The sequence below is a fragment of the Chroicocephalus ridibundus genome, chromosome 3, assembly GCF_963924245.1.
Source record: "Chroicocephalus ridibundus chromosome 3, bChrRid1.1, whole genome shotgun sequence".
NCBI classification, from domain to species: Eukaryota; Metazoa; Chordata; class Aves; order Charadriiformes; family Laridae; genus Chroicocephalus; species Chroicocephalus ridibundus.
In genome coordinates, this window is record NC_086286.1 from 63,373,702 (window position 1) to 63,398,369 (window position 24,668).

The window sequence follows — 24,668 nt, forward strand, 5'->3', positions numbered from 1 at the left end:
GCCCAGTTTCATTTCAAAAGACTAAACATGAGCTATAATTCTGGTTGTAATCCATGACTGTTAGCACAGATGCAAAGCGAAACGTATTATTTCATGGCAAATGACAATGACAGTAAGAAAACAGTAGCTCCAGTGTACAAATTTCTTAACCTCAAGAAATCAAAGAGATGGTAAACATTGTAGAGGGCCAAGATACTATGGAAAACAGGTATGTCAGAAACATTACAATAATCAGAAGTACAAGATTTTCCTTCTTTTTGGCACTTAAAGTGGTAAAATGTAACTTTAGAATATAAATGGGGAAAAAACATTCTAGACAAGATACTAGGCAGGCATAAAGAGACACACTTCTACTGACTTCTTCCCATGAGACTACCCTCGCACACCAGTAACGTCACTAATTTTAAAGAATTCTAAGAAGTTCTAGCTATGAAACATGCCCGCTATCTTTTTACACACAAACACACACACACACATATATATATATATATATATTCTTTTGTAGAGTGGAATGTACGAAAAGCTACTGTTCTGGTTGTAACGCCGATAGCCCAAAAGAATTTAGAAGCCTAATAATTTAAATACATTAAATAATTTGGGTATTCTCATTCACACTATTTTGTCTTATACTTAAATCTGCTTTAAAACAATTTTGTTATTCTCTGCAAATGCAAACCTTGCTATTTCATTTACAAGTTACGAGCCTTCCTGTCCTGAGAAAACAATTACTTTCCAGGAAGTAATAGTATCAGAAGTTTCTTGGCATTTGGGTTTACTAAAAAAACAAAACTAGCACAACAGTGTTATCTTCCGCTTAGAACCGACTTCTGCGTGGTCTTCCAAACATAAAGGTATAAATCCCTCTGATCTCTGCACTAGCTAATCTCTGAACTGTCCATCAATAAGAAATAATCTCTTCTATTTATGTGACCATATCTGAGTCAATACAAGGATATGCAGAAGTGCTCCAACCTTTTAGGGAGAGGTAGGATTGTTAGTCCCATGACTACCAGATCTGCACTGTGCAGAGTAACAGATTTTTTTCTACATTTGTGAGACAGTCCACAATTTACCATAGACGCTATATGTTCTATCTCAGTTCCTTCTGCTTTTTAGTTTATTCCCGTCTCTTCTGCATTTCAGAAGAAAGCAGAAATTCACACTTTCTTTTTCCAATGATGGTTCTTCTCTCCCCTTCCCAGTCTGAGGGAGCATTATATGACAAACAGACATTTGATTCCTTCTTCAAGACGGTCAAACTGTGGTCTACCTATTTGCTGCAACCGAAACAGTTCTGCTAATGTTCACAGTTGTGAGCCACAAGAGTGGCTCTAGGACAAAATTATAATGAGAAACTACCACTCAAGTGAGCTGCTCAAACCTTTCATTACATTTTAATAAAGTACTAGAAGTACCGCTCAGTCCTTTCCACTGCTTGTCAACATGATCAAACACATCCTATTATTTTCGAGCCCATTTCTGCAAGATGCAGTCTTAGTCTAGAGCACTGGAACAGCAGTGTAATTACAAGTCATATATCCTGAAGATTTGGTAATAACACTAACACCTGTAAAGGTTGCTAGTAACTGGCAGTCAGGTAAAACTGATTTACTCCAATTTTATTTTTCTCACTGAGCAGACCAGCGCCTCGGCTACCACAAGGGATCTGTGATATAAGAAATGCTAGAATTAGTGGACACCTGGATAAATAAAATCTATTTGCAAGAGTCAACATGACTTCTGTAAAGTAACGTTTTGTCTTGCAAACCTCTTGGAGCTCTCTGAAGGGTTCAGTCATGCAATGTGGGTAACTGTGATCCAGTTGACATAGTTCACTTGGATATCCAGAAAGTTTCTGGCAAAGACTTTTGCCAAAGGCTTTAAAGGAAGTGAAGCAGCCATTACATAGTAAGGAAAGTTCTGGCATGGATAAACAACCAGTTAAGAGGTGGGATGTAGGAGAAAACGTGAAGCTGTAAAAAGGCAAGAAAGTCACCAGGAGAGTTCCACAGGGGTCTTTGCTGGGATCCATGTTACTAAACATACCCAGAACATATCTGGAAAAGCAGTAGAAGAGTACAAAGTTTGCTGATGATAGAAAGCTACTCCAGATAGTACATACCTTGACGACAAACTGTAAAGAACTGAAAAATGAGTCTCTCTTAAGACAGAGTGACTAGGCAATAAAACGACAAGTAATATTCAATGCAGATAAGTGTGACAGTGCCCTGAGTGTACTGAAAGCCCTTAATTGGCTTTCAGTTCTTGCTGGACATTTGCTGTAGGTGTATGTGTCTCTGGCTGCTCCTGACCCGACTCCCTGGGTGGACCCTAAACCTGGCTTATTGACTCACCCTGTCTGCTGACCGAGCTCAGACATGGTGGGACTGCACCTGGTCAGCGAGGGCCCTGTCTGCGCTGGGCTCACCCCGGCTCCCCAGTCCTCCCACATCACGGGTCACCCAGCTCCTGCTGCTCCCGGGGCAGCTCCTGCTGCTAGCTGACAGCCCAGGGCACACGTCCGTGTCCCAGCCTGGGCCTGAATGAAGCCCTTGAGCCACAGGCAGAGGTGGGAGTCCTGGGTGGAGACAATCAAGGCAAGCGAGGGTGTAGTCAAGTACTCTTCCAGCTGGGAAAAAAGCTGACGTAATGGAGATCTGACAAAGGTCTACAAAAGGTGTGTGGGTGACAGGGAAAACAGAGAGAGGGAGTATGTGCTTACTGTCTTCGCTTGGTGGCCTCTTGTTATAGAAGCCAGGTAAAGTAAGGAGAACAAGGTGGTTCTTTATGCAGTGGGAGGTGGACATGTGGCGCTCCCTGCCTGAGGACAACTGTGGATGTGCAAGTTCAAAGGGAGAGTGGGCAACTAATTGGCAGAAATCCATTGCAGAGTACTAAACAGGCAAGCCACACCAGCCTCAGCGAGATTTTTCATTCCCAAAATGGAAACAGCTGAAGACTGGGAGAGTTTTGAGGGGAAGCATCATGCACATAGGCCTTGTTTTAACTCTTCTATTCCAGGTGCCCATCTGTGAACACTGGGCTGCTTGGACCTCTGGCTTAAACCAGTAACAGGCCTACTTCTGGGCATCAGAACCTTATCCATGGTTACAGGAAAATTAAATTATTTGGTGACTTGTAAACAAAAAACTGCCACAGTTATTAAACATTTCTTAATTTCTGGAAGATTAATTCATCCTACCACTAGCTACATGTCTGGAGGGTAAGAAAAACAACCTTAGCTCTCAAGGAAATCCTTTTTCAAATTTGAAGTCTTAAGGATTACAATCCTTGTTCTTTTTGAGGATGTTGGCACCAAAGGCACTAAGGAAGCAGGGGTATGCTTGGCATTGCCAGTTGCAGTCTTTCATGTAGTAGAAGATCTTCACATCAAAGATATCCTACCCTTGACTAAATATATTTACTTACTCACTTATTTTATTTATTGCTGAAGAAGTAGGCATCTTTCCACAAATCTCTGGGCACCCTGCCTTTACTTCAGATACACAAAAAGATTTTATGCATTTCAGAGAATCTCACTTCCTAGCAAAATGCTGCCTTCATTCAAACCTCAGTCCACACAGGACCTACTCATGCAGACTCCAGCGTTCCCTAAGTGCTCCTCCAGAAACTAACACTGCAGATGTAGAAGCCTTAACATCTCTTCTCTAGATAGATACTTTCTTGTCTCTCTTTTGTTAAGTGTAGCATTGAATCCTCTGTTCCAAATGCAAAGTGTTTTGTTTTCTTTTTCCCTTGATGTTATGGGTGGAATAAAAAAAAAAAAAAAGAGTGGAAAAAAAAAGTATCTTATGAGTGATAGTAGCATTTAGGAAGTACTACAACAGAATACCTCTCTGTTCCTTTTTTAATTTTTCATTATGAAATTCTATGTTCTGGTGTTACATAGGTCATAAAGAACCAGGTTGCTATTGTTCTAATTGCTGGGTCATTCAAAGGCCACAATGAACAGTTAAATTAAAAGGAAAGTTCTTCTACTCCTAAACAAATTGCTTCACAGTGAAGTGGCTTGATTACTCCAATTACTGTCAATCTCAGCTTCCTTAAACCATTTCAAAAATACGGTGAACACCCTGATTAAGTGAGAATGAATGAAACAAGAAAAATAAGTGACATTTTGTTAACATGGCTTTCTGCTCTGCATATGCGTTAAATTAAAATTTGAAGTAAGCATCTCTAACAGTAATTTTTATCTGCGTATACAGACACATACCACAGTTATAAACCCCTCCCAGAATCATGCAGACACCATTAGGACTGCACAATCAAGGACTGTTGAGTTCGGAAATGCCAGAGTTAACCTTCCTTTGGCCTTTCTGCACAGATAGTTGAAAAAAAATCTTCAATTACATAATGACACACTACCGTTTTTGCAGGACCTCATTTAGTGCACAGGAAGGACAAACCCCATGAAATAAGCAATTTTTCAGTATCCTGCTTTACCTCTGTTCTTCGATGTGTGACCTTCACCTTGCAGCAATTCCAGTTCTCTCCTGAGACAGAATCACTGATTTCCTCATGAGCTTTTCTGTGGTGTTCATTAGTTAAACATTTGAACATTTCTCCAACGGTTATTAATTTAAAACTTACAATATGACTGTGAGGGAAGAAGTACTCTTAAATTCATTTTACAGAAGGGTAGTTGGGGAATAACCAAGATTGGAAGAATCCTCTGACGTTAGGTGTCTAATTTCAGACACAGAAGACCTAACTTAGTCATGATTTGCAGCATTATATAAAACTTAATGTAATCAAACACAACTCCTATTTACTTCAACTGCAATTATAGGTGCAAATCACTCTAGAGCTTTAAATTAGGCACAAAAAGATGAGACACTTTAAAGACAGCCATGAAATTCATTTGCTTAGCCACTCCTAGCAGACGAGAGTCAGAGAGCATTCCGTTTTCTACCACAAACTTCAACCACCCCAGCCGTGAGATCTTCTTGCAATTCAATGGCTCATTTAGTGTATATATTCTACCTCTGGCCACATATTAAGCAAAGGCCTTAAAAACCATGTTTGTTTTCAGCCTCCTAGCAGGTCTGCTCTGTACAATGCTGGAGGCCAATGAAAAAAAGCAGGTGACTTTGTAATTAAAACCTGCGTCATCATGGTGGATGTGAAAATGGAAAATTCCATAGGCAACCTGAATTCTTCAGTTCTGTTATTTCCAAATCATTGAATTTTCAGCTTTCCAGCCTCAGTATTTTCTTCATAATATATTCTTCCTAAAGCTTTCTTCCATTATTTAGAATACATCAAACTTTGAAAACCACTTTTGAAACCTACCCCACTGGTTAATGCCTTTATTTCTACCATGCAAGTCTCCAACATTTCAGCCAAAGTAGGTAGTGCTGACTTTAGACTATCATTCTCTATTTCGGTTCACTAGTTGAATCCCAGTCTTTTCCTCACCTCCACATAAGACGGGAAACGATTACAAAGTAAAAAGAAGCAAATGTCTTACTCTTTGTCAGAATTGGTGGGAATGAAGGCTTGCGTTACTTTGAAGCAGTAACAAAGTAAGAGACATTTAATAGCATGTGAAATTTCAGAAATAAATGCACTATGTCATAATTAGAAAAGATAAATTCCAGGGAAATTGCAATGTCCGTATGTAATTGGGAGCCTGGATATTCACTCAAACCTCTCATATCGCTGCTGATAAAACAGTCCCCACAACAAACAACATTATTCATTCAAGTCTCACACAGATATATTTTTCCATGACCAAAGCAGCCCATATTCAAAAGCGTAATTTACTTAAAGTGTGGACAAAGGCTCTGTGCTATTGGGCTGGACGTATAAATCTGTCAGCGCTCACACAGTACAGGAGACCCACCTGCACAATCCAAATAGACACATTAATGTGCTTCCGTATGGATATTTGTTCTTAAACTATTACAAAAGTTTAGCTCAACATTTTCCTGTATTAAATTTGCACCATAAACATATTGTGTTATCAGTCGTTTTTATCACATACAATTTATATTAATTGCATTTTTAAAGCAGTGCTAAAGAACAAGTCAAGTAACTATTTACGGCAGTACACAAGCACAGGGTAATGGTTGATCCTGCATCCAGGCCACATATCCACAGTGAGATATGATGATGCTAATTAGTACTAATTTACTTATGAAAGGTCATGCTACATGCAGAAAAATAATAAAATACCACCATTATTACTATTTAATAGTTATATTATAACTTTATATAACTTATATAACTTATAACTTCATGGAATTGCATTATAACTTCAAAAACATAGCAGGTGAATTGTTAACCTTACTGAAAGCTCTGTATGTGTAATATACACCATAACCCTAAGAAACATCCATATGGGAACACATTCACTAGACCAGTGTTTTTCATAATGGTTGAGAAATTGGTAGGAATAGCCCAGCAACGGTATCTAATGGTGCAGATTATCTCCTTGCATTTCAAGTAACTGGTTTTTGAATCTGTAGAGTACCTTGACCATACAAATTCTACTTGCATAGCATTTGATTATCACGATATTTGTTACCATTGGTATTTGTATACATACTTCTAAGTTTACACTTCAACACCGTAAGTTTTACAAGGAATGATATAAATTGACTAGTGGGGACTGTTTATAAGAACTATTGGAGGGCCAATATAAAAAACTGAACCACAAACACAAAGAAAATTAAATTATGGCAAATTATAAAGAACAAAATGCAAGTACCACAGAAGAGATTCTTGGCAAGAAAAAAAAAGTTTCCTTCAATTTTCACCAATGGCTATTAAATAACTCTATTAAGTAATTTATATTTGTGACACAACATTCATGTTCTGATTACCAGATTCTAATTCAAGACCTTTTTTTTGTTTTTGAAATATGCAAGATTATTTTCCATTCTGCTGTCATTATATCATTCCTTACTATGAATTCTGCAAAGGAAAGCTGATAGAAATATAATGTGAAATACCATGAATTGCTAAAGACCAGATTCTTGTGGGTTTTTTGGTAGTTTGGTTTGATCCCTACTAATAGAAGATGTTTCTTCAGATTTTCACATATTTCAAGTGAATAAACACAGTAGCTGATTAAGATAAGAGGCATTGCAGACCTCACCCTAAAGATTAAAACTGTGGCCAGGCTGAGCTGCCTTCTCACTAGAAACACACACGCTACAGTAAAAGATGAGGAAAGCTCAAAAAAATCTTTCATGCCACTATAATCAAAAGCAATCCATTTAAAGAGGAAAAGGAAAGCTTTCTTCTCTGTGTTCGTATTAAAAAACAGGCAGATTATGGATGGGTGTGTAAATAGAAACAAGAATGGCTGTCTGGATTCTTATGATATTTTAACTGGCTCTGCTGGTTACTGCACAATCCCCAGGAGGATGCAGTAAGCTTAGCTGAAAAGAGGGAGAAACAGAAAAAATGCTGTCTTCTCCTCGGCTCAGTTTTTGGCAGTGCTGACGATGCTCATTTCCCACTAAATCTCTCGGAATCAGGTGCTCCAAACTCCTGCAAATGGTACGGTGTCCTGCGTAAAGCATGAACGGTGCTGGAAGAAAAAGTCTTTCAGTAACAGTCCTTCCAGGAGAGTTTGTGCATTTGAGTTTTTTGCCGGAGCTCAAGTCAATTCTTCGGTACCAAGTCAGGATTCACATGACATGGGGATTACACAGACAAAAAGCAGAGTACAAAACCCTCTTCCATTTCAAGCATTACTGGGTGAGATCACAGTAATCTGCAGACAAAAACCACAAGCTACAACATATAATTGCTGCCAAGCGTACACAGCAACTCTTCTTTCGTTCTTTAAGCCTTTTCCCTTTCCAAGCACTGAACAGTGATGCTGCAGCACCATGCAAGTTAAATCTTTTTAAAGGCACGGGGCAGAACTTTGGCTTCCTCTGACATAACATTGTTTGGCCAAGACACCAACTTCCAAATAGTTTCTATTTGGACATTTGGGGAGGGATTTTCCAAAGTGCTCAACAGTGATGTATCTCGGCTCCTATTCAAGGGGGCAGTAAAACTTGCTCTGGCTTTGGTGGTACCAAATAAAATCAATGTTATGCAATTCAGTTAAAATGGAGGAACCACTAGACTGTATATAGCTGAACATTTACTGAAGAGTTTCCTTGTATCTTATTCCAAAAGCTGTGCAAAACTATTTCAAGGTTAAAGCAGATCTGACTCTATTTCACCATTCCTAATCATAAAAAAACAAATGGCATGCTTGCTATGAAATTATTTTATTATTTTTTTCAATCGTGTTATTAGTAAGAGTTACTTTACTTTCTCGAAAAAAAAAATCTCTTTTTATTTAGGAAAATTAATTCTTCTTAGAAATGGAATAATATGGTGAAATTGTAAAGTTAACATTGTAATTTTCTCCTTCAAATTCAGAATATTTATTATATCAGAAAACCAATTAAGATGAAAAAGCAAGATAAAAGTTTTGAAAACAATAGCTTTAAAAATTGGACTCTTCTCAGCTACATTTCTGGCATCTGATACATTCCTTTGCTATGATGTGCTATTCAGAAAAAGATTTCTGCAGCCAAGCACAAGAAAATAGACGATTTTTTCCTAAGATCTTGAGTTCGGCTATTGATTATATAATTAAATTGCCAGTCACTCAATTCTGATATGCTATAAAAAAAAATATAGAACCACTTCAGATACTATTTGGTGAGGGCAGTAGTCAAAAAAGTCAGTAACTACAGGAGCTGCCTAAAAGAGATTATTTGTATCACATTAAATCAATACTCCTGACAACGGGAGGAAGAAAACCACCCAAAACTAAAGACAACTGACTAAGCTAGACATATATTATTTACAGGTAATTTTTAAGTTTAAGATTGAGAAACCACTCATTTGGTATTACCCACACATGAAAAGCATGCGCAGATTTTATTAGAGGGAGTGAGTGTATACAGAGAGAGACGGTTGCCTTTTTAATCCTCAGTACTATCTACTAATTGCCGTGTGCCACCAAAAAGAGGAATTTATTATTATACCAATGCTACTTCTACCATTTTGACTTTCACTGAGACCCTTCTAAGAACGCAGAAGGGTTAAGTGCAACGCATTCGCAACACAGTGAAATAATTACTTAACAGAAGAGTAATTCCCCATACGCGGGGACAGAGAGGGAAGCCCTGACTGGTGGTGCTGTTGCTGTACCTGCCAGCTCCAGTGGCAAGATTGTAGCAGAGGCACACCCAATTCAAAATAACATCAAAATACCATACATCATGAAAACAATATACCACCAAAATCTGAGAGGCCAAAGGAAAAAAAGCCTACATTTTATAAACTAGTTACATCATAAACTGTAACCAGAGCAGCTGGTGCACACAGCACATTTGATGTACCAGGCTTACACGTGAAGGGAGAGGGCTCATTGTTTTTATAGTTACACTTCCTTTAAACATTTTTACCAGTCAAACAATCTTTTGTTTCTTAAAAACCCCGCAACTTCTAACTCATTGTATGAACGATGCCTTTGTTTTCTTGAAATACAGCTATACTTTAAACCAAAGTTAAAATCCAAGACGAGTTGAACACAATTTGGGCAATTTGTTATTCAAAATATTGGATAGGTGGACACCCATACCCAGCATGAAATCTCTTAGTTATTTTAGATTTCCATATGAAGATACAATATCGGTATTCCTTTGCATGTGCTAACGACTCCGCAGGCAAGGTGATTTCAGCATTCCCTGGACACTTCCAGTTCCTGTGAAGTGCAGCATGATATATGACTAACACACATTGGAACTGGAAAATATTTAGACACAGAATTAGAAGAAAAAACAGTAAGAGATTTAAAATTTAAACCCGCTTATAAGCCTTTCCTGTAAATTCAAGACAATGAGGGGGGAAAAAAACCCAACAAACCACCACACTTCCCCTCAATCCTCGCGCCACAAACCAAAAATCACTGAGGACTGGGACTTGTACAAATGCCTCTGTGATAACTTCAACCATGAGGTCTTTTTCTCCACCTAAATAGCAAGTTCTGATAAAAAAAAAAAAAAAACTGACTTCAGCTTCATAGTATGGATTTGTCGCTGCACAGCTCTTAATGAGCAGAGCTGTGAGAAGCCAGAGCATGCATCTGAACAAAACAAACTCTGTTCAAGATAGGGAGCTGCAGTTTTCTGCCTGACACCCATTAAGAAGTATATTCACGAGGGGAAAAAAGCTGGAACTGGAAAAACTACAATTGCATTGTATCCTTTCAAAAATTAGGTTAGCTGTGTGACGATCTTTTCATGGATCTACCCTGTGTTCTTCAAGAGCTAACTCTTGCAGATATTTACCCACGAAAAAAGCAGTTGTTTTACAGTGTACTGGAAGAGAGTTGGACTACTTTGGGGATATCCCAAAGTGGTTTCAAGAATGGGAACTAACTTTCTGTCACTCTTTAAATAAGCAAAATATTTTCCAACACACTTTCAGTCCACAAGAACTTTAAAAAAAAAAAAAAAAAACATTATCTGAAAATATGCCATGCTGACACTTCCATAGAATACTAAGTATTTTGCATCTTAATTGATATAGCTGCAGTTTTGGAGTATTAAACAATCTGACTTACCACCGTGGTGGCCTCTCTTGTCAAAAGCAACTATTTGCTACACTGGAATTTGGACAAACCAGTAAATAACACAAAAGTTGTTCAGAAATTACTGAAGGGAAAATTCACAGAATGGGAATTGGTAAGCATGATTGGGGGCTGAAATCTGGAGGACAATTAGCAGAACTGTTTCCAACTAACAAATTGAAAACAGTCAACATACTGCTCAAGCTGCTGTTGTCCCAGACAATAGGGTAAAAATGACAACATGAAAGATGAGGAAAAAAGGAGTACAAGTTCATAGTGGTGCCAAAACATTCTGACTGGAGTTGGGTTTAGAGCAGAAAGCGGTTAGATTCTTCAAGAGAAGCCCAATAAAATGAATTAGTGTGAATGATACCTGGAGGCCGGAGTACCTAAGCAGAACTCTAACTATGAATTACGCACTTAATTTTCCTGTACTGCAGCAAGAGTTAGAGCTTAGTCTGTCATTTACAGGAACTGAGCAGACCAGCGAGCACTGAATCCAGACAAAACAAGAGGTACTTCTGGAAGCTCTGTCTTCCCTTGATATGAGTGCCTATATTATTGTATTTTGGACAGGAAAGGTAGTTTTGGTTCAATGTATCGTCATAACTTCAGTACTTCACAGCACTTCTCTCATGTAATTTATCATTATTACACTAATATTTTAGTGAATTATTTAGGTGAATTATTTAATCAGAGGTATTTCTATACACAATCTTAACAAGGAATGTAGTTTTCTGGGCGGGTTTTCTTATTTCTTAGTACCTTAGTAAATAGTAGCTAAAATTCATTCACCTCATTTTTTTCAATGTCTTGTAAAATAAAAGTCATACATATATTTCTACATTTTAGTATTGTCCGTACATAATATGTGGGGTAGGTATATCTGTCTCAGACATCTCTGTGCTGTGGTTGTAATAAAAATGCAAATTTTAACATTTCAATTGTCAGACAGTGATAACTGAAGCCTTGATCTAGTGAACACTGAACATTACATGTTACACCTTATGCAAATCGCTTAAGCAATCCCATTAAGTAAGCAAATCCAATATTCTAGCAAAACAGTCACGGACATAACAATATGCATCCAAAATCTGCAAGATTAGCCCTTTTTATTAATTTACAGGGGCTGACTTTACAGTGGTAATCACTCACTTTTAAAAGGTCCACTGGTACGTGAAATCAACCATTTTAAATACTCTGTATTAATTGTAATACTTATTAAAATGCATGTCACATGATTGCTAGACTTATATGTAAGGAACTTTTATCTGGTATACTCTTCTATTCCTAGTTAAGACCTCTGCTTCATGATGCGACGTTTCTCACATTACTAATCCACAAGAGAAAAAAAGTGGCATTTGCAAAGACTTCAGGCTTGGCTTTTAATGAGACAGAAGCTCATTTTGTTCTGAAATGTTCATTCACTTTATTGAGAGCAAATGACAAATACCGTAAAGAATTAATTTCTTTACATAATAGCCTTTATCAGAGGCAGCCAATTGGCCACAAGTAATTTTGGGGTTAATGTTGGATATACCACTGAGCTAGATACTTTTATTGTCCATTGTCCATTGTCCATTAGACAATATAGACAAACTGACAAATTGCCATTTGGCTATGTTTTTAACAGTGAACAGGAAAAGTGAGGCAAAAATAAATTACAAACATATTCTAAAACCTACAGTTCATAAAGACAGGACCTTCGGTGAAAGGTATATTCTTTAGAGAAAGGTACACTATTTAGCCTGTCATCTAATAAAGGAGTGCAGACACCCTGTAAGATGAGGTCCTAGGAAACTTTGAATTTCTGTGATGTTTTGCAATATTCCATTTGAGTTTGGCTACAGGTGCATATCAGAGGAAGGCGGGGGGGTGTGGAAAAATCACTGTGCTTTTAAGGCAATATTGTTATGGTTAATGAATGCAATGAAGTCGAAACACTTTAGGGAAAAGCATTATCAACACCATCAAAAAATTATAGTTAAAAAAGTAAACAGAGGTAATGAGAGGCAGCTTCCTGTGAAATTCATTCCAGTAGTGATTTACTTTTACATTAATGAACTGTCAACTAAGGGAAATACAAGAAAGCCAACTAATAACTTTTTCTCTGCAAGATTTATACGAACAGAAATTCTAAACACATGCCTCAAGCCAGCAGAAATTTAGATATTAAACAGAACATAAAGGATTGCTTTTGATTTGTTTTGCTTAAGCTACATTACAATACAAAAGAAGACTGACAGAGAAAGCAGTAAGAATAAAAATACTTTGGAGCTATTCATTAAATATCCAGATTCCTTCTGACTAATCTCTCAATTACACATGATGTATCTATGCCTATGTAAGGAAAGGGACTGCCAGACTGAATAATTTTTTCAAACTTTTTAGGTTTTCCGAGTTTTTCCATAACTTTCAGAAACATGAATTTCCGTGCCTGAGTCAGGGACAGCACTCTCAGTCACACCTACCCTGCAATACGTCTACTCAGCAATATATGCACATATTCTCACCCTGAGGATACCACAAGGAGAAGTTTCACAAAGTGCCAGTAATCATGTTATAAAGTCAGCCCCTGCCTCCCTGCCGTATGTGAGGATTGTGCTGATTGAGTGGGTTAACATCTTGGTTCTGGCTGTGCACATGGTAAAAGAGAGAGGAAGATAAGGGAATGTGCTGACAACCATTTCATCATTCGCTCAGCGATAGGATCTTTGGCCCTTGTCTGGGGCAGGCAGTTTCAGATCTGTGGTGAAAAAACGCACTTCCTGACTTGGGCCGTTCAAGATAAAACCCAAACCATTTTCACAGACAGCAATGTGACTAACGCTTGCTGCTAGCGCAGGTGGCATAAGCCATACTTCCCACCATACTCCCGTCCCACCTCTTATTAGGCTCCTGAGCCCACAGGGTCACTCTGAAAGTCTCCCATAAACAAGGGGGGGACTTTAATCCCTCCTTTAGCTACACAGGCCCAGTTAAGGAGCGTGATGGACAGACATGATCCTATATTGGAGACCATTATCAGCCATGTGGGTGAAGGACCTGCTTTCAGTTTTATTCTTTTTTCTCACCTCTTTTTCTTGAGGAGTTAAAAACAGAACAAATTTTTGCTTTGAATCACCACTAAAAAAAACGAAATTACAATTTCAGGGACCGTAACAGAATTGAAACTTACTCTTTGGTGAGCTTCTGGGGATTGATTAAATCTTTTTGAAGACACGGAAACATGACTACAGACACCAATACACTTTACTGATGGATGAACGAAAGGACAAATGCTCACTCTGGCATTACCTACAGTCATAGTAATTGTGTGGTAACAGCGGTATAGGGCATAATGCAGAAACAGCGCAATAAGAATTGCAGATGTACTCATGGCTTTATTAAAATAAGTATTTTCCACATCCTGAATAAAACTATATATGGTTGCATGGTAGTCAAAATTTAAACACAGCTATCGACTCTTATGCAATTATGTACCTATTGATGACAGAAGAAGGTAAAAAAAAAAACACTGTTATGAGGATGTTGCAATCTCCTCAAAATGTGCAAGAGTCCAAAACCCTGGAAGTCCAGTACTGGCAAGACACTTGAAAACTGGATTGGAAAGTAATTATGCAAACTGTAATCTGCTTTTAAGGTCACTGAAAAAACTCCAGTTCTGCTCTGGAGTTACCATAGAGAGCACAGTCAAAACCAAAAGATAGTATAATATTGAAACATTAGACATTTTGCTATGAGAGCAGAAATGCCAAAAAGCAAGGGGAGACTAAATGGAACACTTTTTGTGAGGTTACACATGCCTGAAGCTACCGATTTTTACCTTCCATACTGAGCTGCTGCTTCCTTATGTCAGTTAAAAATGAGGCCATTGCAACAGGAGAAACACCACAGCAAAAGCACTGTCATATTCTGAAAAGTGCAATTTCCAATGGATCTGCTCATCTCCCAGATTTTGAGCCAAAGTAGATTCTACAGGGCAAAGATTAAGGAAGCACTATAGAAATGAAGGAAATCTGGAAATCATCTAACGTGTTTCTCAGCCCTATGGAAAGAGGACTATAGATTTAAACCATTTCTGGCAGATATTACTATAGATTCGCAAGGATTGAGATTCTGCAGTCTACCTTGGCAATCTATTCTGCTGCTATCTATACCTTTCAATGAGATGTCCTCTCCTCGTTTATCTTGCTGTAATTTAAGCCCATTCTTTTTGCCCTTTCAGCTGCCCGGAAAGATCAGTCTATCCCTTCACACTGCAGCTATCTCTTTAAATATTCTCAATTCTTGTGCATTCCCCTTTCTGCCTACTCTAGACCAAAAAAAAATCTTAGTTCCTTCTGTCTGCCCCCATTAGTTATGTTTTCCTGAACTCTCTTCGCTCTCTTTGTTCTCTTTTGGGCTCTCTGAAACCACTAAAACGTACATACAAACGGAAAGCCGTGAATGTCTAAATCTCAGATAAAAGCAGATTTAACTGATTCGGTTTAAAACGTCACCATTCTACCATCTCATTTTCTATACAATCCTTTCACTGGAAGATAGGCAAGCTGTTTACCAGGGAGGCAAGATATACACTCATCATTACAGGCAGGGAAACTGAGGCACAGCTAAATGACTTTCTCAAGGCCAATAGGGATGTCTACCCCAGACAGGAATAGAAACCGGCCAACTTCTCCTCATGTCACAACACATGATCTGAAGCCTGTATGCCAAAACAGTTATGGCTGCTGAGATTTTAACTAAAGAACATGTTACATTTTTTTAATTTATTTTTCATAATTTCTTTCTGTCTTCCTGTCTTAAGCGTCAGAGTGTATCCATTGATTCCTCTGAGGTATCAGACCAATATTTTGGGATTACACTCCACTGCTGCACCTGCTTGTCAGTACCTTACTGATCAATTTGTGGCTAAACAGTCGTTTCACAGACCATGCCACTCATGTTCTAAGTGTTCTGCTCTGTAATCCTTCTCCTAAGCTTTCTTTCTGAAAGCAGGCCAACTCCTGTAGTTCTTCTCCAGCTAAACTATAAAATTATTATTTTTTCATTTTTTCCATGTCACAGCATGACTGATATTTTTATCCTTCTGAATAGCCACTTAAATAATCCGTAAAACCTGTACCTGATGATCTTAATCCCTCGCTTTTATGTAACCTCCTCTAGGCAAAGCTTAATAAGCCCCAACAGCTTTCTAAGCTTACAGTTCACTAGTGAAGCTGGATGAATGTCAGGTTTTATGGTATTTCTCCTATAACTTCAGTAAAGCTTAAACTGCCAGAGAGATTATGGATACCATATGAATTCACAGCCAAAGTGACCAATACCTTTTAAGAACACAAAAAATGCAGGAGCAGTAGTGTTTCCCACCTTGTCTGCCTTCCTCTAGTAAAAAGAGCAAATGAAAAGTCTCCATTTTGCAGAATAACCTATGCTTTTACATCAACATAAAAAGAAACGTGAACCCTGAGGGTCTACAGGCAAGTACTGCTGAATGACAGGTTGCTGTAAAGGTAAAAGTCTTATTTTCATTTCAGTCAAGTATTAACAGCAGACTATCTATGATCTCTTTCACTCTTGAACAGCAAACATTTGTCTGTTGAACCTGGGTGTTTACTCTGTACTTTATTTATCTACTCATCATTCAGGCAGATAGGGAAAGGTCTTTTCCATTTATTGAAATTTTTGAAGTTTTCAGATCTTTTCCAGTTGAAGCAAGAAAGGAAAAGCCCCCAGGGGCATGCACTTGAGATGTAAAAGACTCAGGTTCAGGTCTCTGCTCTGATTTCCATCAGAGACCTGGTTCTGAGTCTCCTACATGCCGAAGCAGTGCCTGAGAAAGGAGCACAGACAGTAACTGTAACAGAGGAGACCGAATCACCTAGAACACTTCGTGTGCTTTTACCAATCCAATGGCACCAACAACTTTATTGCTGAAGTAGTTAGCCAAGGGCATATAGGGTTTTGTAGAAGTGTATCTCGGAGTTTGGCATAGGGCTTTTGACCCACCTACTTGTTCAGTACCAGCACAGGTAGCAATGCTATGCTGGGATTAACTGAGTGCACAGGTGAGTTTGTTGCTGTCTTTCTCCATCATGGTATACTAGCTAGGACCTTCTGGCTCATGGGACTTAGTCTTGCTCTGTCACCTGCACTTTCAATAACTAAACCTTTTTCAAGAGGAATTAGCAAAGACTAATGGTCTTTGGGTCTTAATATTTTAGTCACCAGATAACAACCCACAGTAGCTGTAAATTATAGCAGTTTTTCCCGATTTACTTTATGCTGAGGATGGCAGCTGCGTGGCCGAGGGTCACATATGGCTCAGGAATACAGGGACACAAAAGCCATCAGCCAATGTCAGAGCTGGGTCCTAAGTACCTTTCTGGCTACACAATTTAATGGAAATGGAAAACAACTATTAAAGTGACATGAAGTTGGAAACTGCTACTGCACAGCTACTGCATTGTTTTTTCTCTAAATAAAAAGTGCAGGTTTAAAAAAAAAAAAAAACAAAAAAACAACAACCAAACCCAAAACAACTGCACTTTTTATTTAAAGAAAAAGCAATATCAAAGAAGCTAGAAACTCTTTCTATATATAACCCATCCTTTTTCCAATGGCAAGTCTGTAACAGCAAAACTACCCATCTGATATGGAATTAGCTGAGCACTACCGGCTGCTCCAAAATTTTCATATGCTCCAGAATAAACTCCAGAGGGTTTCTTTTTTCCAGTAAAGCAGACGGAGCTCCTAAAATATTTTGCACTCTAGTGGTTAGGAAAAAACATTTAGTAAATGAAATCTCTCATTCATATGTTTAAAGAAAACAGTCAGAATGTGTTACATGACTCTGTACTCGAGTGTCACTACAGACCAAGATAATGTTAAGTTTAAACTGACTGTTCTTTACAGTGTATGATTATCTTATGTACACATAGCTTGCTGAAGAATGTTTCTATTATTTTAATGATACAAATGTTTAAAAATGATAAGCGTGCTACAGTTATTTTACAGCTTTGAACTGGAGTGAAGGGTTACTGAATACATGATCTACAGGCACAAACAGTACTATGGAAAAGGGAAGAACTACATGATTACCCACAGTATGCCAACAACCAGAGGAAATTCAAAGGAGAGGTAGGTCTTAACAAGGTAAAGACAAAGGGAGGGCAAAATGAAAGAATTCAAAGAACATAGTCAAAGAAAAAAAATGGCAACAATTAATAACAGCAAAATGATAAAAAAACAACAAAAAGAAAATTCAGCGGTAGCAGAAAATATGACCCAACCTATCAAATCACAATTAATAACTATAACACATCATTTTCATCAAAACATTATATTGTACATAATTCAGTCATACGTAAGCATAGCCCCCAGTCATGAAAACTTTGTCTCCCAGACCATTTATTTAAGCGAGAAGATAATTTGCTGACATACCTCCTTGCTGCATGCATATAATATATGTGGTAAACAAGCAGAGACAGTGCTGCAGCTTCCATTTCCAGTGATAGCACCACATTTCACTTACATGAGACATCCTGTGGGAAAAAAAAAAAGCGAGGAAGAATTCAGGGAGCTTTACAACAAGCCAAGAAAATGAGAAAATACTGTTGTTAGTCAAACTAGTAACTAGCAGTAAATAAAGCAGCACATGAAAATTCCGGATGGCCCTAGTGTTGCTTAAACAGAGACAGAAGTCTCTATGCTTGCTAAAAAGGGTCAGAAATTATGTTGTCTGGTTCTTATGAGACAACAAAACAGAAGACCGGCCAGCACCAGGCTTCTAAGCAGACAGGTGTGGGTGGTGTCTCAGTAAAAGAAACAAGCAGCCCATATGGTGACAGTCTGAAAGAGTTAAGGCGCAGAGGGTTTTTTTGGAAATTGCAAAGTTTTACTTTACCTAGTTACATAATTTACATATACAAATACATTTATGCTGTTTAAATATATGTAATACATACATATTTGTTATTAACTATATAAAGATGGTGGGTGAGAATTTGTCTTTGCCCTTAACCAGCCTTTCCATATTTTTCAATGCTAATATTTTGATAGCTATGACATTTTCCGCTGGGAACTTTAATGAAAATCATGACAATTTCCTTGCCAAAATCTAGGGGCTCATCTGTGCTGCCAGTACAGTCAGGGGCATCTTTATTATTTAATAAAACAAATGCAATTATATAAAAATCTTTATCAGTTATAGCTTGAAGTTAAAGTTTCCTTTGCGTTGAAGCATACAGGACATTTAATGGCTAAACCAAAATGTTTCCTCCATAGTGGCCAGGAGAGCAAGCAAGAAAGACTGTTAACAAACTTGATCAGACTTGTAACCATGCATCCCAAATGAATGGTGCTTCATTACATTCCCATCTCAGTTTATTCAACAAATCAGCAACACGCAAAAGCAAGCAACAAGTAATGAAACACAACACGCATTATTTTGACCAACTCCTTCCCCTCTTATTTGGCGATAACTGGCTTTTGTTCAGTAAGATATTATCTAGTTATACTGGGAGAAAACCTCTAACAGAATCCCCAAAATATTCCACAAGTCTTTTCCCAGCAACAGTATGTGAAGAAAAACCACAAATGCATAGTCATGAAGAAACACTGGTGAACACAAATGTCAAGGTTAGTGCATATTAAATACAGAAGAAAGGAAGGTATTTGGAATAGCCACCAGTATGATTTATGAGGACAGAAACGTGAAAGAGGTAAGTGAAAAAGAACAGAGTTCATACTCAGTGGCAAGAAAAATTAATTTTCTTAAACTTAGGAAAATAGTCTTCCTTCTGCTCCACAGACATTGCTGTGAATGGGCCAGTGAAACCTGGGGGCAAGCGTAAATCCTTTCCTAGTATCGGCTTCTGTTTCCTCCCAAAGGGGAGTTCTGTAATGTAGACAAGCCAAGCTTAAATGCAGCAAGATAAACCATTGTAAAGGAACAACTAATGTTTCAGTTTTAAAAGTAGCAGTTCATCAAACCACTCCTGTGGGCCAGACGCCAATGGGCCCAGGTAAATGGCACTTCAACAGACTGCTGCAATCAGTTAGGTTTCCCTTCAGTGCAGTGTTACATAGCACAAGTATGCGATTACAAAAGAAGTCCAGTTCTTTATGGGTAGTTGTATCAAATTAGGAATTTGAAGCCGATTTATTTTTCTGAGATATTGTAAAGTCAAACTTAACAAGTGTTGAAGACAAGCACAGAAAACACTGGGCTCTGAAATACAAGAATCTCTTTGATGAAGCCAGACACACAAAATAACCAGATTATCAAACAATAGAATTATTGTCCTTCAACTTAATGACCCAAAAATCCCTATTAAGATCTCAGACATCAGAATGCTGATGTTTGGGAGCAGTTACTGTTTGATGTATATAATTCATAAGTCCACAATACCCTTAATATGACTTTAGAAAATTGACTTGGAACAAAAGTCCATTTAAGACATGAAAACAGTTATATGCACATAAAAACACATATAGCATGCGTATATACTCACAGAGTGGGGAAATGGAAATGCTGAGGATAACAGCATGACATACCAGAGACACAGAAGTATATTGCTGTTTATACAGAAGAAACAAACTGCTGCATAATCTACCAATGCAAACCTGTAGAAGTGGTTGCATTACTGGCTTTTTGTTTGTTGGTTTGTTTTAAGCAAGCACAGGTAAAGTTATCAGACGAGGAAACAGTTGCAAACAATTATTTATTAATTCAGAAGAAATCGCTTTCGGTTTTCATCGCATTGATACATTTTTTGTGTGTTACAGCAACCATCAATTTTGATGTCTCTGAATTCAGCTGAAGTTTTTTCTCATTGAATAGCTGGAGAAACCAAAACACAACTTGTGAGATACTCAAGGAAAAATAACATGACAGGTTTCTACTGCCTCGATTGAAGTGAATCTACCCAGTCACATTGCCTTTAGTGCCTTTCTTAAAGAATCTGAGATTCTGCATTAGCCTGAGAGCTATTTAATTTGGCCAGTTTCTATTTGTTAATGTTTACTTGCATTGCGGTAAAGTTTACAAGCCAGTACTCCACCATGTTAGTTTACAGTCTGTTTCTTCATCCTCACTCTTGTACAAAGCACAAGTCAAGAAAGATTTCAAGAACATGGATAATCAACAACAGCGCAGAGCATAAGTAAGTGCAAACAACAAGGCAGAAAGGAGTAGCTATAAAGACTTTTCCCCAGAGAAAAAGGCTAGGTAATTATACAATTGCTGTAAAAAAAATATAAAATTCTCCACCAAAATAAACAAACAAATATGTAAAAAATAGCAAACCTGTCTCCTTTGCTTACATTCTCTACTGCTGAAGGACAAAACAATTTTCTTTACACTGCCTCATCTCAGTTGACAAGAAAGGTTTATCGAATTCAAACGAGGCCATAGAAAAAGCACACCACAAAACCACACCACAAATGCAGGCACCATAAGTCAGGTCTGTTTCTTTTAGAGAGGGCTTTTGAAGATCTATGTTACAAAGCATAACCTCTAGCTGAGTGCTATAAATGAGTGAGGAAATCAGTTATTTACATGTTCTTGAGATCTTGCATAGACAGAAAGCCAAAAATTCAGAAGACTGACTGTTCACAGCCTTACACTGTGACGTGTGTAACGCCCCTGTTCACACAAGAAGTTGTCAGGGATGGAAGTCAGCTAACACATTGCCAACAAAAAGGCTTCTTCCATAACAAAATCCATCCCTGATGTTATTATAATGTGAGATCCCAATTGGCAGACAATTACGAAAAGGAGCCAGAGCAACTGGTAAATACTTGCCAGGCATCAAAAAAAATTGAACTTAGTTGCAGATATTATTCACCTGTTAATACTCACTATGTTTATATTTATTTTAAGGTTCATTTTCTTGATTACTAATGTTAATTAACATCTCGAACTGAATCCAAACAGCATATGAATAATTCAACAGAAAAAACAAACAAACAAAACAAAACACAAACAGTTCTGGGTTAGTTTATAGCTTATCAAGGGACTATATGGTCCCCTGCCACAACAGCACTGACTTGATGGCCCAAGAGACACTTTTGGTCTTGTGTTCCTGTTTTAAATTGTATTAAAAGGATGTATTCTGTCATTTAATATTCATCAGTAGCACAGAGAATGGATATCAGCAGAGTAATTTACTAAAACACACCAAGAGTTTAAGTAAATAAGCAGTCCATAACAAAGATCTCAGAACACAGATGGATTATTTCAGTCTTTAACCCTGGATACATTAAAATTGCTCAACACTGTTCATAGTGGGTTTTCTTCTATATTCTGTTTCAATTTAAATGAAAAAGCCCTATTCTGTTCCCAGCTGGCAACACACTAGCAGCTCTGAACAAATCATTGTAGATTGTCAAACACAAATCCAAACCAACATTTTACCAAATATATTTGAGGACTGCTCCTATGGTAGGAGTACCTCTATTACAGTTGCATATAGTCTCACAACAGCAATCCCTCTTAATGCCGTTTTTAAAAATAATAATAAAAACAGCAGAAAAATCAGAAAGTGACCTTCTATGGAGTCTGACAGAAGAACTACTGATTTTTCTATGGACTTGCATTATATCATTGTAGACACTGTGTGACATGACCAGCTATGCACTCTAGCTACCAATTCAATAAAGCCCAGTCCACAGCTACTCTCATTTCCTATAACATAGGGAGACAATGACCTTATTCACAATTCATTCCAGAAGAGCAAAATAGACATGTAATTTATCTAAACCATAAATGGATGGTAACTTGACATAGTTCAAGATGAAATTAGTGGGAGTCTTGCTACATCTAACTACTAAACCTTTTACTCTACATGCCAGCAGCCAGCTAGCACAATATCATCACCTTTTAAGGAGTATACAGCTCTGCAAGAAAGTATTCTCAAAACGTGAATAATCCTGGAGCATTTCATTTGTATATTGTATGATCTCAAAACATGCAATACACATTTGAATACACCATCTTCCTTGTTCAAAGCTTCGGCAAAGTTCCCTGGAGTAGGATGTGAATTCTGCCTCAGGCAGACTGGCATGACTTTCTCCAGTCTTTGACATGTCTAAAGCTATTAAGGAAAAATGTTGCTGACACTTTAAAATTAAAGGAAAGATAACATCAATTTCACAATTTCTTTTTTTCATATAGATTGTAAACAAAAAGATTTTAAGCTTAATCACTCTGAAGTGGAACTACAACAGGAGAAAGGTGATTACAACTCACAGTTTGGTTCCTGCAGGCTAAGAGAGGAGTCGATTTTTTCTTTGAAACCCTTTAAACTGTAGTGCACAAATGTCTTGAAAGATGAATTACACACCACCACTTAAAACTTTCATTTTGTTAAGCCCTACTAGTTCCTAATTATTCTTACAGTCAATCTTGAAAACACCCTCACACTCATCGAAAGAGATGGAAAAAATAAGACACTACCTTTCAATTTAAAGAGCGCCAGCTGTATCAGATCCGCCTTGGTCCCTTGGCTTCCCTTTCAAAATGAACTTTTCCCAGTTGCAGGCAACTGCAACCAGAGTTTGCAACTCTGTAGTGCTGCAGCACTAGGTCTTTCGGAACTTCTCATTTCTGCCTTAACTTCCCCCGTGCGCTGTTAGCAAACCCTACCCTTTTTGCCCTTGCACTGATTCCTTCCCTTATCTCCAGCCGCAGGTCCCCCCTCTCACCTGGCTGCGAACGCACCGCCGAAACGCCAAATCCCCAACTGCGGCGCCTTGCCTTACCTTCGGCGAGAGCCTGTCAGTAAAGGCAAACCATATCGGGGAAGGAGTCCAGAGGCCACGGCGGTGGCCCGCCCGGGGCCAGGCGGGGTGAGGACAGGACAGAGTGCCACCGACCCGCCCGCGGCGCCCACGCCCGCCCCTCGCCCCCCGACGGCGGCGGATCCCCGCGCTGCCTCCGCTCCGCCGTGCGCTGCAGGGAGGAGCGGTGGGGCTGGGAAGGTTTTATGGAGCCCGCCCGGCCCTCCCTCTCCCTTTTTTTTCCCCGACTTGTGCTGGCACCGCACCTGGAGAGCTGGGAACGGCGCCTGTGCTGGACGGGGCCCCTCGACGTGAGCGACCACGGCCCCGAGCCGAGAGGCCGGGCCGGGCCGGGCGGGCGCCGGGACACCGGCGTTCGCAGCGAGCGGGGCTGAGGGTTTCGCTACTTGCCTCCGAGCACGGGGAAACTCACGAGAGCAGCCCCAGGGACGGGATTAGAGTGCTCTGAGAGAGGCAGTGGCCGCCCGAGACCCTGCAGGGCAGCCGCCGGCGGACGCGGAGCCCGGACGGGGCAGAGCCCTGCCCTCTGAGCTCCCGATGTGAAACTCCCTCGTTTCCCCATTCCTTCAGCCCTACCTATCTACACGGCTCAAACCTGACATTACTCATCACCTACTACGGTACGGGGTGGGGGGGCGGTTGGGGGGAAAGCCCTTCCTATCTGGCCCTGGTTTCCTGCCCCACGAAGCAAACCCGCAGCCCAGAGTCCGGAGAAGAGACTTACATGGTGACATTACGGGGCGGCTCTCCTCCGAGTCTCAGCAACCATCCTCCTCCTCCTCCCCCGCCGCCGCTCGCTCTGCCTCTGGCCCTCTCCCTCGCGGGCTCCTCGCAAAGGTCATCGCTGCTCGCCCACCTCTCGTCCACGCCCGCCCCCGCACACGCCGCCCGCGGCGGCCGGGACCGCGCCGGTCCGCTCCTCCTCCGCCGCCGATGCCCGCCCCGCGCCGGGACCTGCCTTTCTCTCTCTCTTTCGGCACGGAGTCGGGGAAACTTCGGTGTCGAGCGAAGCCGCCCCCGCAGAGGGCAGGGCCCGCCGGTCCCCGAGCCGGGGGCTCAGGTGGCGGCTCCGGCGCGGCCCCGCGGGCTGGCCCGGCCCCAGCCGCCCACCGCGGGGGGGCAGGACAGGGCCCGTCGGGCTGCCGCCACCGTGGGGCCCGGCGTTCTCCTCCCGCTCCACGGGACCGGCGTGCCGCTCTGATGAGAGGGGTGTCTACCGGGACAACAATCACAGCCCGCGACAGCG

General features: G+C 39.7%; 1 protein-coding gene across 6 annotated transcripts in view; it reads right to left on the reverse strand.

The window, feature by feature from the left end:
* Nucleotides 1-24,327, reverse strand: part of ADGRG6 (adhesion G protein-coupled receptor G6) — a 111,889-nt gene extending 87,562 nt beyond the window's left edge. For 2 of the 6 annotated variants that reach the window (XM_063329450.1, XM_063329455.1), the window contains exons 1-2: nt 24,147-24,300; nt 18,062-18,162 (exon numbers count right to left, since the gene is read on the reverse strand). In XM_063329450.1, the coding sequence (XP_063185520.1) occupies nt 18,062-18,162; nt 24,147-24,148 (103 nt within the window). In that variant the 5' untranslated portion in view covers nt 24,149-24,300. Of the gene's footprint in view, nt 1-18,061; nt 18,163-23,078; nt 23,123-23,326; nt 23,364-23,383; nt 23,573-24,146 lie in introns of those variants that run through there. The other 4 variants (XM_063329454.1, XM_063329451.1, XM_063329452.1 and 1 more) reach the window with 4 other exon arrangements.
* Between the last annotated feature and the right edge of the window lie 341 nt (nt 24,328-24,668).